Below are 14,258 nucleotides of genomic sequence, written 5' to 3' on the forward strand. Positions count from 1 at the left end.
ACGCATGCACACACACACACACACACACACATACGCAGGGCGGAACAAGATAATGCGCTTGTGTTGCGAGTACAGTACATAAATGCATTCACATTTGTCCACACATGCATAAATGTAAAGCAAAGCTCACACATACTCACATTTCAGTGTCATGTGCGTCAGCGCTTCCCCTCCCCTTAGATATTCTTGACCACAAGGCCTTCTATTAGCAGTGCTGGATTCTCATTAGAGATTATACATAGAGATTGTGCAAGGGAGAGCTGAATAAAATGGCAAGAAGTAGGAAGAAAATATTACAATGCAGTTAATGTACAAGCATCACATTGCATTACACCTGTTGATATCACCACAGTAACACCAAACGCATCAAGATATATCAAGCTTTAATTATATTCCCTACAGTAACTTTGTTAAATGTTTTCATATACTTCATGATAGAGAGCAACAGTGGGTTTTGCATGGACTTACAGAACCGGGGTCACATCCATGTTACTGAATAGGAGACTGCTGCTGTGCAATCAGCATGTTTATGTTCATTCATACAGAGCAGCAATCGCAGTGAGCAGAAGGTTTGCAGTGAAGGTGACTGTGTTAGATGTGTGTTACTGAAAAGCAGCAGATTACTCAATCTTTCAACTCTTACTCAATTCTTTCAACTTCCTCAACATTTATCTTCACTATCAACAATCTCCACCGCCATCACAGACTTGCAGAAAACACAAGCAGCCTATCACAGTTCTTCTGGTCCCCATGTGGTCCCCCTTTGTAGCCGCTGTAGCTCCGAAGGGCTTTTTTTTTTTTACTTTTGGCAAGTCATTTTCTCTCAACGTTTCAGTACATACAGAATAAGAAATCAGATCCATTTACCTTATTTTAAGTTTCGGTTTTAAAAAAACATCAGTTTGTCAGAAACACAAGCGCTTTGAACAATAAGTAGCCTATTCTATCTTTTGTTCCTCTCAGCCTCTCTGGAATGAGAGCCGCCAGATAAGAAGTGCAGGCGCTTTGGTCTAAAAGCATGCCGGGCTCCTGTTACCCTCTGCAGCCTTGTATGCTGTGAACTCAGAAGCCTTTTAAGCACACAGCGGGTCAGTGAGGTGTGAATGGGATTTCTCTTAGCACCCCTGACGTAAAAGACACTGTCACAGGTCTTCCATCGCACGTCGGCCTTAATGGATCCTAATAATGGAGGAGCAGACTTAACACTTTACCCAAAGACCTGGCAAATCCCAATGACAGCTTTCCAGGGCCAATTTCTGGAAAGGGGAGCATGCGTGGCGGGAGGCATGCATGTGTGTTTTGTTTGTTTTTTGTATGAGAGATAATACGTGTCTGTATCTTGGGCCGTCCTGTCAGTGTAGGGGCTGGCAGGCGGACCGAGGACGAATAGAAGGCGGTTAACGCCGTGAGGCCTGCCATTACTGTGTCTGTGCTGTAAGTGCACCCGTCTGCAACTCCAAAAAGGAGTTAAATGGATGAAAGCAGCCATTTTTCTCAAGGAGGTTTTAACATTTGTGTTTGTTTACAATGTGGAACTAATAGTCCTGTGGGTGTTTCAGGCTTCCTCCATTTGTTTCCTGTCTCTTTCATGTCTCAGTCTTTATGTCACTGGATTCAGTGTAATCATGCAGGAGGCTATAACACATCCCTCTTTGCTCCACTCGTGTTGCTTTCAGTTTTTTTTAACGCGATGCCACTACCACATCCCCTTTTCATCTGACAAAATGTGAAAATGGCCACACTCTGCTGAAGTGCAGTTTCTTTTGAAATCACCTTCAATAGTGCTGACCCAGGGGCCGCTGCAGAAAAAAGCTATCTTTTCTGAGCAGAGTTAACTGCTATTCTCTTCTTTTCCCTTTAGATTCAGGTCCTTTTTAAGGTGACTCAACAGCACGATTGACCTCTTTACCTGTCTCTGTGTGTTTAGGCAACCTCGAAAGAACCCCAGCACGGCATCCCAGGACTCATGGGACAAGGTGTACCTGCCAGCAGAGGGCTTCCAAGCCGCCAAGGAAAACCCTCGCCACTCCGGCAGCCATGGATCACGTAATGGCTACCTGGGAGCGTCCAGCTTTAATGCCCGTGTCCTCTTAGAGACTCAGGAGTTGCTAAGGCAGGAGCAGAGGCGTAGAGAGCAGGAGGCCAACAAAGGCAGGCCACTTCCTCCACTCGAAACCCCCAGCAGCAGCACCTACGACCACACTCAGGCCCCAAGCTCTGTGCCAGTGCAGGCCCCACCTCAATCCAAGGGCCCCTACAGACAGGATGTACCCCCGTCCCCTTCTCAACTGGCCAAGCTTAGCAGGCATCACAGCTCAGAGAAAGGGAGGCCATTTTATTCCTGAGAGAGCGACAAGGAACTGGAAAGAAGATGTTTTGGGAGATGAACAGGGAATTATACAAAGAAAGCAATTAATCTGTTTTTTAAAAATGCTGAGATACAAAGATTTTTATGGGAATGTTGATATAAAATGTTAATATTTAAAAAAAAAAAAAGATTTTTAATGATATGAATCATGATCCTTTTTAGCTTTATGAAAAAGGAAAGGTTTGAGATGTTTATTGTTTAGCATCTATGTGTATAAGTGCCTTCTAGTCTATTGATGATTCACATTTTGTAGGCAGCAGCCCCATTTTTTTTGTTCATGATCTGCAGCTCTGACCCATCCATCTGACACATTCCACACAGTAGACATCACAGCAGAAGGCAATATGTTTTCAGGCCACTGCTGCATCGCTACATCTGCCAGCAGTCTGACCTAAACATCATAAACCCAAGCACAAGACACGGCCCAGGTTGTTTTTTTTTTTTGAGTTTTGCTATTCATGGGGACTTTGTCAAGCACTATGTGTTAATGTACGTGTGTGCATCTGTGTGTGCATAAGTGTATGTGAGTGTGTGGAGGTTAAGCAGCTTGTGTGAACTGTGGAGTCACAGCTTGGGGTTTTTGGCATGACGGCTCCCCCCCCCCCCCCCCCCCCCCCCTCACTTCAGAGAAACATCCCTTTTCGGTTTCAGATACTCAGAGTGTGTATCCTCCTTCCAACCCTCTCTTGTATTCAGTATGATAATCCTAAATTCTCTCTTCCCCTCTGCTGGCTGCTTTATCTGCATTTTTTTCTCTTCACATTGTCACCCTCACCATACGGCACTCTCCATGAAGCAAAACAGCTTTAGATCTCCTTTGTTCCTACCCTGCCCGCCCACCCAGGGAATCCAGCAGTATAAACGGGGTCAGGTCTGGGCTATTAATTATTGTACCTCATTATAAATGAATAGACCCCTTTATGCGTGTGTGTTTGTTGTCATGCGTGGCGAGGAGGAAGAAACAGCGACCTTTCCGGTGAGGCTATGGCCCCGACCTCGCCTAGAATGATTTGGCTATAACTGAAACCCGCTGGAGCCTGAGCTGTTCCTTGCTGAATATTTCATCGGGGTGGTTACACGGGAAACCATATCAGCTCTGCAGTGGGTGGCCTCAGTGTGGGACTGCCTATCTATCGCCCCGATACAATGGAGCTGATTTTGTTTTCCTTTCATGATTATGTCCATTGATAGAAAACCTCTCGGGAGCTTTTCAATCAATAATTAGTGGTGCATTTTTAAAAGTGTGTGTGTGTGTGTGTGAGTGTGTGTTCTTGTAGTTGCATCCTTGTGAGAAGGAGAGCATGAGTTTCAGATGAGAGCGAGGACTTTTGTGCAATGGAAGGCCTTTTTCTTGAAGGGCAAATCTGAGGAGTAGTTTTTGATTTCAAGGTTAAAATATGGTTTAGATTCATTTTAGGTCAAGTATTAATGGAACATTATGCTTACTTGCTTCCCTGCTGAGAGACAGTGTGTTTATTTGTCTAGTAATTGTAAGGCAACAGCCAGCAACCAGTTAGCTTAGCTTAGCTTAGCACAAAGACCAGAACAAAATGTTGAACTGTACCTTTAAGGTTCAAAGAATTAACAGATTTACAAAATTAAATGACTTTTTGTTTACTTTATCCGATTTTTACAATTGTTCATGGTTCATCCATAGTTATTCATAGTTGTTTAAATTAAACATAACATATAACATACATTTACTTTTCCAGTGTTGTAAACAAGCAGAAGTCCGTACCAAAAATGGTGACGTTTTCTTCCTTCTCTGTTTCATTTTTAAACCTTAGAGGGAAGTTATTTCTGAGCCAAATGAACTCCTGGGTTTAAGATTAAAACTGGAATTAAGATCATGGTTACTATTAGACGTAGAGTGTAGGCTACTAGTAGGATCTAGAGAAATATTGTAGTTGAGATTCTATGAGAGGTTCTTACAATTAAAAGAAAAAAAAAGATGCTGGTATCTGTGTTTGTGCTTCCTCACACATACAATACAAGGAGATGTAAAATACTTGTATGTTTGTTCATCCACCAATGTTCCAGCGTGCATGTGTGTAGGTGGACATGTGTTTAAGTGTCTGTGAATGCTGCCAGTTACTGGATGCTCCAATATGTCTATGAATATGTCTTGGCAGCCATGCGTATGAACCACTTGGCTGCTGAGTGGGAGAAGAGCAGAGGAGTAGGAGGGAGAGAAGATGGGAGACCTGACCTTGCAGATGATTCAGTCAATGGAGTAATCACAAGTATTCCTCTGGGTCTGCAGTACAAATAGGAGGTTACGGAAAAGGCTGCTCTCACTTTTGCAGTCTCTTCTTCTTCTCTTCATTTTCATCCTTCTTCTGTCTGTCGAGTTTCGTGTTTGTTTGTTTGTTTTTTTCTGGGGCAGAGTTAGACTGGGTTTGGTTTGTTAGGGTGAAAGTGGCAGTTTGTTTGTGTGTGTGTGTGTGTGTGTGTGTGTGTGTACGGGTGCGTGTGTGGAGGAAGGTTACAGCAGCTATTTTAACTGATGTTTCCATTTGTATGTGTCTAATCATGAACTGGGGAAGGGTTCAAGTGCCTGCAAAATCTAACGAGTCCCCCCCCCCCCCCCCCCCCCTCATATGCAAATTTGATAATATCCCATAATTTCACGTTTATTATTTGTGTTGTGTAATTAATGTTTGTGGGCCGCCTCTGTAACACATGGTTTCTTCCCATAAAGCTATTGTTTCAAGGGATTGTTTGTTTTTTTTTTATCCTGGGAGAAATGAGAAATATATTGTTGTTGTTTCATTGTGTTTTTATGACCATCCCTCATTGTGTTTTATTATCCACAATATGGTACTATGGTGGTGACTAATATGTAAGCACAGTGCAATTTTCCTTTTTACAACAGTGTATCATTAAGGACTGTTTCTGCCATTCTCTGTACATACAATATCAACTTTTTTCAAAGAATAAATTGAGGGTAGTTTCAATCCTTGTAACAATAATTTCCCTTGATTGTCTCTCTTCAACATTCACAAAAGTTTTCTCTTACTGATAACACACTAGTGAGATCATTTAAGGAGAGTAATGAATATCTTATTTTGCTATCATACTGCAGTTTATGATATTGTTGACTTCAAAATTCAAAATGAAACAGTTCAAATTGGTTATTATCTTTCAGAACTACATGTAGTTAGTTGAACTACAGTAAGATGGCATACTTTAACAAAATAACTTGTCTTTTAGTCATCTGGTTGCCAGATTCTTCCTTATGCCTTCAACAGCTAAAAATAAACTTTTAAAAAAATCAGGAATTTCTCAACAGTTCCTCTCACAACTGAAGCAATGTTGAATCAAGTTTGCACCCAAAAACTAAACCTCTGCAACAGCTACAGCTATATTGGCACTAGTTCAAAATGTGGCTCTCACATGTGTTGAAGCGGCTGTGAAAATGTGAGATTAAACCTTCCCTGTCTCCCCATCTCTTTAATCTCCATTCTTGATAGGTCACTGTAACGCCTGGCCGGGAGGTTTTGCCTTGAGCTGGCTTAACTTCTAATAACATCCTGTGATGACTCTGATGGGTGATAAAGACAATAGTCAAATTTATAATGTGCAACTCCCGGGGAAAGTCAGGTTTTAGAAAGGGCCGCGCTGGCCCAGCATCACAGAACTCCTGCCAAATCTGTCTTCATCCTGAGGAAGGGAGAGGTCTTTAAAAGGATCCGTCTGGTCAGAGAGGAAATATACTAGAAAGCACATGCATCAGGGATAAAGACATCCACTCGTGTATATATCACCTTTGGGGATAAGGATAAAATTAAGGTGAAGAGGGAGAATACTGGAAATTCGCCCAGACTGTGAAAGGACAGAGAGAGGCCTTAACCCTGAATAATACCTCAGGGGGGAGTTTAACTCAACTCTGAACATCCCTGCCGAGCTACGGTCCATTTCCTTCAATATTACCTTTGATTGAGTGTCAATAGAGCAAATGGAGAGAAATGATCCTGTGTTTGGTCCAGTCTGCCTTTTACAGTCATATGCTTTTTAGAAGCCACCAGCAGTGTTTCAGCTTTCATCCTGGTTACAAACTATAAGCTCAAAACTATATGTTTTTATAGACAGAATTCTTCCTTTTGCGTGGCACAAGATGAGGATGTCATCTTTTACCACTTTTGTTTGTAATTGCAATGGAGCCCAGTGTTGTCTTGATAGGATTTAAAGTGCATGAAATATCTCACATTATTTCATTATATGTTGATGATATTCTTTTGTTATTTACAAAGCTGGTTTCAGTTTTTTAAGCTATAAAGTTAACTTATCAAAGAGTATTATAATGCCAGTAAATCTCCAGGTTTAGACATATTTATGACAACAGATACCGCATAGTATGAGGAAATATTTTAGCTTTGATAGGTAATAAAATGTTAATTTTCTTGCTATATTTCCGTTGTGATTTGTGGAAATACAGACAGGATATTCTCATGTACAACAACATCATCACAAAACTGACGTCGCAGACATAAATCCAGTTGACACATCTATAGACGTGATGTAAAGCCATCAAAACACAATAGGTTTCATCCCAGTATGATACACAGCGCAGCATGTTACCTAGTGGGTACTCTGCTGTATCAGCTTGCACCGTTAACACTTTGAGGCCTGGGGGAACAGTTAAGCTGTCTTTGGCCTCGCTCTGTCCGATCATTACTCACACTGAAAGAGCTCTACTGAGTCTTTAATATCCCCCTTTTGCATTCCCACCATCATAATACTTTATAATGAAAACCTTCAGTGATTTCCAGTGATCAACAGCAGACTCTGTCATTCGGCCAGTTTGATTTCATTACTCCACTTTGTCCTCTTGACCCCTGCAGGCCAGACCAGTAGACCCCTGTGTTGGCGAGTGCAAGTGTGTTGATATGAGAAGCAGATGGGCTTCGTGTGAACTGCCGGTAGATAAAAATGCTTAGGTCTGGGGATATGGAAGATAACTTTTTTTTTATTTCAGCTTGGTGAGGCCTTAGTCGGAGTCACCTGTTTTGGGTTGAAGAACCTGCTTCTCCCTCTGATCCTCAATCTGCTGCCCCACTGGGAATTTAAAAGAGGAAGCCGGCTCTGTTGTAGGAAAATCTGTGGTCATAAATCCTGGCAGATGCGCAAGAAAAGCCAATTGTGGGAGGCTGACATGAACTCATGCACACACACACACACACACACATACACATACCTGGAGGATCTTCCCCAAAGCTTTGGGCAACATCTGGTGAGTGTGTGTCTGAGCAGAGGCTGGTCTCTGTAATGTGTGGGTAGGGGAAGGAGGAGGACTAATGTCTTTCACTCTCTGGACCATGGAAAGTGGAATAGGCTTGTGTGTGTGTGTGTGTGTGTGTGTGTGTGTGTGTGTGCGTGTGCGTGTGTGTGCAGCTGTGAGGCAAAAGGAGTCACAGATGAACTGGCTTACTGAAAAGATGACCAGATGAGGAACAGAGAGAGCGTACTGCTTGTTTATGAGAGAGGCCTCATCTCCCTCTTAGTGGGACAAAATATAGCTTCAGCTGGAATCCAAGCACTTTGTGTAGCCAAATATTATGTGGAATTTGAGAAAAAATGTTTTAGGCCGCACCAGTTGACCTTTAGCAGCAGTCATGGATGTGATGTTGGATGAAGCCTACCAAACTTTTAAGACTGCAATAAATTCTAGGGACTCTTTTTTTCATTGCATATAAATGTATACATGTCATTTTTCCTATAACCCACATATTTTATAGTATGGAAGTATTGAGTGATATCAAATGGATTCAAGCTGTATGGTTGTAGTGTTTTTAAAAGAAAGAAGGTACACTGCACGGGTGATTCAAGGAAGTCATAATATTTGATGAAATCTTATTTTGTCTCATCTTAAGAAACATTTTGCTTGACCATGAAATATGTAGCTTTTTCAAGGTAACCAGTCTTGATTTGCCAGGTAAAATATTCAATCTATTTTTCAACTGGGCAAAACAGCATATAATCAGAAATATTTTTCTTTTTTTATTGATTTTACCTGAATTGGTTAAAAGCACAGTCTCCACTGCAAATAAACATACATCTAAGTGGAAGTATGTATATTTAGATTTAAATCTACGCAATTGGACTTCAGGCAGGTTGGTGCATTAGTATTAATAAAAATGACACTTGATTTTTGTAAATTCTTGAAATAAGTTGAGTGGGCTTAATTTTACACGGTCAAGCTTGTGTGCAATGCAGTTTTTTTTTCAGGTTTTCTGGGTCAAGGCCACTTCTGATTCAATCACTGGATTCAGCAGAAATAGCATCTCCAATCTGCACAGACGGATATGATGTAAATTTAGTCATCTGTCTATGTCAGTGAAGGTCCATGCAAACCATCAGTGTGTAGCCCAAAATGCATAATAGTGTGAACTGTACTTGTAAACTGTATGCACTGACAAACAAGTGTGAACATGGTGTATGAGGACATAAATGCAGTACAAACATAATATATTCGCCCCCTTTACATTCCAGCTCTAAGCAGAGAAATTTATATCTAATTAACTCCTAAACTGAGATGAATTATTATACATCTTATTATATATTACAGTGTTCAAAGTGGTCTGATTTCTATGCCAAGTTCAAGAATTCTCATCAAATATTTTTTTCTTACCCTATTATCAGATGGGGTCACAGGTCACATAATTGAGAAAATCATTGATTGTGTGGCTATTTATTTGTTTCTATCATCAGCTGGAAGGTCATAGCAGCCCACCAGCTTATCTACCATGTCACTGATCCCAGTGCACAATTAGGTCTCTTTGGGCCAAAAAAAAAAGTCCTAACTAGGCTACAGTCGTCCTCTGACAGGCCTGCTCTTCCTGTGCCAGTTTAACCTGGGGCCTTTTCCCATCCTGCCACCCATGGAGCATCACACACTGCCTGTGACCAGCTACAGCCCTGAAGGCGACAGCAAGAGAGGACTTCCCCACAAATGAGGAGGAGCAATCAAGATAACAAGCTTACACATGTGCCATGAGTCACCGCCTTGTGAAAGCTCAAGCTTGATGTTTTACTTGAACATTTTATTTACACTTCAGTGGAGTTTGAGGTCACCATGAAGCATGCAACAAAGTACATAAAAAAGTCTTTGGTTTTCTGCTTAGGTTATGATGCAACTTCATTACACAGAAAAATGGTTTCAGTAAACTCTGTCTCCTCTGAAGCCTCAGAACTGTTTGTGTAAGAGCTGTTTCACTCTGGTGTCATTAAGGCCTGTAAAAACTGGTGGTGGTGTTTGTTCTCGCTTGTATGACACACTGTTTCTGTGCCGTGAAGGAACATACAGACAGGCTGCCTTTAGCTGTATTACTGTAGAAACAGAAGCTTGTGGGCAACTATGGGGCATTCCCTGGTGGGCAGCGTTGAAGGTAATGGAACCTGTCATATTCCATGCTCTCACACACACACACACACACACCACAGGGAACATTCAGGACCTTTTACTTTTCAAGTAGCCTGTCAAAGAATCGGATTGAAAACAGAAGGTGTTCTGAGGGCTGTTTGATTGGCGACACATGTTGAAAGAAACCGTTAGGAATGACAGAAGTTTCTTTCCTAGCAGAGGGGCCTTAACCTGCCGTGCCAGATGGTTTGTTACACAGAACCATCTGAGAAGTTGTCCTTGGAAACTGTTTGGAAAAGGACAGAGACTTTCAAAAAATACCCAGCAGGTGATTGGATGAACCATCTGTCTATCACTGTTTTACCTTGTGAGGCAGCTGGATGCGCAAGATTATGAGATCACGTGAGAATCCTCATAGGATGCTGATTGGTCCAAACCACCGGTGGTTTGGACAAAAGCACATAACTTGAGGCATGACAAGATGGATTCTTGCATGATCCTGTGATGACGTGATCTCGCAAATCCAGCTGCCTCACAAGGTCAGAGGGGCCTTTGATTCCTCACAAAGTATCTTTGAGGCATCTGTCCTGCATGAAGCATCTTCTCCTGCACACAACGCTATTTACCCCCATTACTTTATGCAAGTCATGAGGGAGTCAGCAGAAGTTCACTGTAAAGATAAGCTGATGGTTTATAGCTGCACTCTCACTCACTCAGCTCGCGGGCAAGCAAATAAATATATAAATAAATAAAATCGACAAACACAATTTCATCTTGTTTTCATGTGTGGACAAGGAATTACACGTACTTGACCAGCTTTGAAATGGTAATGCATTGTTTGAAGTATTCTGGTAAACAAAGTAGCACAACAAATGCAAATATGTGCAGTGGTTTTGATCTTGTAATAATCTCTTCCCCCAAATTCAGGTTGTTTCTGTGTTTTCAACATCAAATAAATGAATAATTCTGCTGAATATCTACTTGTGTGATAGCATCTATAATTACTATTTCCATCCCTCTTGCTGGCTTCTGCTCTATCCACCTTTAACAGTAGAGAGTGATTACGGCCATCTGAAATGATTTCTGCCTTCTGACACTGAACAAAGGCTTGTTTCCTCATTGTGAAACAATGGCTGTGTAGTTTGCAGCTGCCATTCTGCTCCTCCATACGCTAAATATATACAGCGCTGTCATTTATGCAGACATTCCATTTGTTTGCACTGACACACACACATTTGATCCATGTGTACTCGCTCTGCCTCACTGTCCCGCCAAATAAAAGACATGGTGCTCCAGCATTGTTCAGTATTTATGGATTTATGGATTTATACAGAACATCCCAGGCCACACGTTCTGCTGAAGGGAATAAAATGGCTCTGGCAAAGCGTCTCTGTTGAAAATCTACATGGGAATAAATCCTATAATCTCTCCCCAGTTTGCACACTAGACTGGCTGAGAGCAATTACTCTGACAAAGAAGGTTTTTTTTTCCCCTTCTTCCTCCTCTTCCTCCTTGCCTTCTACCATCCTCTCTGCCTTGTGTCAAATTAATCCTCTGAACTTTCCTAAAGATCTTCGTCTATTCCCTTTTTCTTCATGAGAGTGGAGCCACTCTCTGTGCCCCCCTCCCTCACAAGACCCCTCTTTTTTCAGATACTGTATGGCACTCGGGAGAGGAGATTGCCTTCCGAATGAAACAGCTGTCAAGAATTCCCAACGTCTCGATGCGCTCTCTCCCTCTTTGTTCTACCTGACCCCCCTCCCCGCCCCTCCCTTCCTCCCTCATCTCCCTCCTAACACACAACCCCACTCACTGAGAGAGAGCTACACAGAGGCCTTATCTGCTCTCGGTGGGATCCTCACAGGTGCTGAGTGATGTGAGCATGGGAGAGCGGGGGTGGGGGTCCTCAAGAGGAAGAGGGAGGCGAGGAGAGGAGGAGTAAGAGCCGATTAAAGAGAGGAAGGATGGCGTTCCCTTTTTTGACAAGCAGGAGGAGGAGGGGCGGGGCCACTGCTGGCGATTATTTAACGATGGAGGAGGGGGTGGGTGGGTGGGAGCTTGACACCTGTGGGGGAGTACTCGAGGAGGAGGTGGAGCCTGCGAGAAAGGGGGTGACCATCTGTTGCAGTCACAGGCGATGGAGACGAGAGGCACTGAGAGCCTTCAACCCAGTCCAAAAATGTTAATGGTGTGCCGCTGATGCATATCAAACGCACATCTGCGCACGGAGCAGCATTCTCCTTCTGACTTTAAATACATGATTCATACCTGCTCCTGCATGGTTTGGATGTTTGTGATTAGCATTATCACCCTGGGTTGTTTTATTTTCTCCCCCACGTGATGCCAAACTTTCATTATTGTTTCATTATTGTATTATTGATTCTTACTTTAATTGACCTGGTAGCATAAATGCCCCCGAACCAAACAATCAATACCCTAAGTGACTCTAATTTTATTTTTGTTTTGTTTTGTTTTAAACATTAATCTGAATTTGATTGTGGATGCAGTGGAGCAAGGATGATGAATTGTTTGTTTCGCAATAGCTGCCATATGGCAAGGTTACAGGACTTAACTTTTCAAAATAACAACTGGGTTTAACTTATTGTACAAAGACACATTGTTCATTCGAGGAAGGTTAGAGGTTGAATTATTCATCTGCATATCTATAGCTCCATGGTTTTACTTCTGCTGCAGCGTATATAACATCTGACACAGGCAAAGAGAAATTAGGAACTGATTAAGTTAAAAGGGAGGGAAAAATCAACCCTAAAATAACTATTGTACCCGCATGTCTGTGCCTATTTTGTTGCTTAGTCTTTCAGATGACCAGACAAACTTTTATTATATGATTATCCACCAACAGCAGTACTGTTTTTTAAATGAGGGGGAATAAGGCTGCAATAACAATTTCCCCAGCCACAAGGCATAACTGGTAAATGAATACATTAGATTCAAGTATATTCCCAGGTCACTGTTAAAATGCATTCTGGGAAATGTTATAAATCACTCGCCAGACCTATCTCCTGAAAATTATGTTTATATACTGCTAAATTGTTTTCCCAGTGTGTTTAGAATGAAATGTGAACACATGGCGGTCTGTATTATGTTCACTTGGATGGAATTTTTTTTTTCAGTCAAGGAAGAGCTGCGTTCTTGTACGGCACACAAGTCGTAGAGATGAGGTCGAGGTGGACGGTTGGTGTACAAAGACAAGGACTTTGACACCAGAAACTGGGGCTGACCTTTGGTTTAGGCTACCAAAACACTTGGGTTGAGGATGGGAATGGTCAAAAATAATTATTGAAGTCTTGCCTTTTTCAATATTTGACCAAAACTATAATCTTTCCCTGACTTTAACCAAGTGCTTGGACTTGTCTAACCACAACCATGCTTTAGCTGCTATGAGTGTATATAACAGGGGAAACATTTAAAATATGTTGTCATTCAGCATTTTGAAAATGCAAGCAGTGAAAACATTTTGTTGCTTTGAAGATACATACACTAAAAACATTTCCTCATTATGGGTGGAGGTGATCAGGGTGGATGGTGGGTGAACAGAGCGCAGGACTGAGACCCTTATGTTTCTGCTCTAGGAGACAGAGTTACACTGGAAGAAGTAAAAGGAAATGGGAAAGGAAGAACACCTAAGAAAGCCATTTGCAGAACTTTATCTCTAAATATCTCCTGAATTTGACAGCTAGGATCATACATACTGCCGTGTGTGTGTGGAGTCTGCCTATTTGTGACATCTCACACTCTGATGATCTCAAACCCCAATTTGCTACTTGAATTTGCAGCTGTTCCGGTCCAATTGCATCTTCTCATTGACTTTGTATGTAATTGCCCTCCCTCTAAAAATGAGCTTTACTTTCAGTCTGAACACACTATAACAGTGTACACAAGGGCAGACTGTTCCTTTAACTACATTTTAGATACTAGATATATTGTCTCTCTACACCTTCCCAATATATTACAGATGTTGTGCTTTAATACTGCAGCACATGTGGACCCTATCCCACTGCCGACCTGTACCTGCCTTCCTCCACAGTGACAGTGTGTATCTTTAATGGTGACAGTGTTTTGTTTTTCCTGTCTCTGGGGATAGATAATGGGGAACGCTCCCCCCTGTGAGGCGAACGGGCCAGAAGAGGCTCTGTAAACATGGGGGAATGAAGATTAATCACACACTGGAGATGGTGTTCCCACTTTAATAATCAGTATTGATTACTGTCACCTTACATCTGCACCAACAGCTGCTGCGAGGCGGGCCCGTCGCCCAAGGCTGGTCCACCTCACACTTCCTCCATTAAATCATTGTGTATTCAGTGGAGAATAGTGAGGTTAGCAAGAAATGCATGCCAATAAATATTCTTTATTGTTTATCAAACAATAAAATCACATAAGCATACTTAAGTTGTACCTTTTCCGCCACACAGTGCAGCCCACCCCCAAGCTCCTCAACATGAATGTTTATTTTTAAGGTTTTGCTTCATTCCTGTTGGTCACTTTTGGCCTAAATGTATCAGA

General features: G+C 42.0%; 1 protein-coding gene across 8 annotated transcripts in view; it reads left to right on the plus strand.

Moving 5' to 3' along the window:
- Positions 1–5,315, plus strand: part of LOC122972572 (partitioning defective 3 homolog) — a 356,531-nt gene extending 351,216 nt beyond the window's left edge. For all 8 annotated transcript variants that reach the window (XM_044339771.1, XM_044339764.1, XM_044339768.1 and 5 more), the window contains one exon: positions 1,928–5,315. In XM_044339771.1, coding sequence (XP_044195706.1) covers positions 1,928–2,345 — 418 coding nt within the window. In that variant the 3' untranslated portion in view covers positions 2,346–5,315. The remainder of the gene's footprint in view (positions 1–1,927) is intronic.
- The last annotated feature ends 8,943 nt before the right edge of the window (positions 5,316–14,258 follow it).

The sequence above is a fragment of the Thunnus albacares genome, chromosome 21 (genome assembly GCF_914725855.1).
Source record: "Thunnus albacares chromosome 21, fThuAlb1.1, whole genome shotgun sequence".
NCBI classification, from domain to species: Eukaryota; Metazoa; Chordata; class Actinopteri; order Scombriformes; family Scombridae; genus Thunnus; species Thunnus albacares.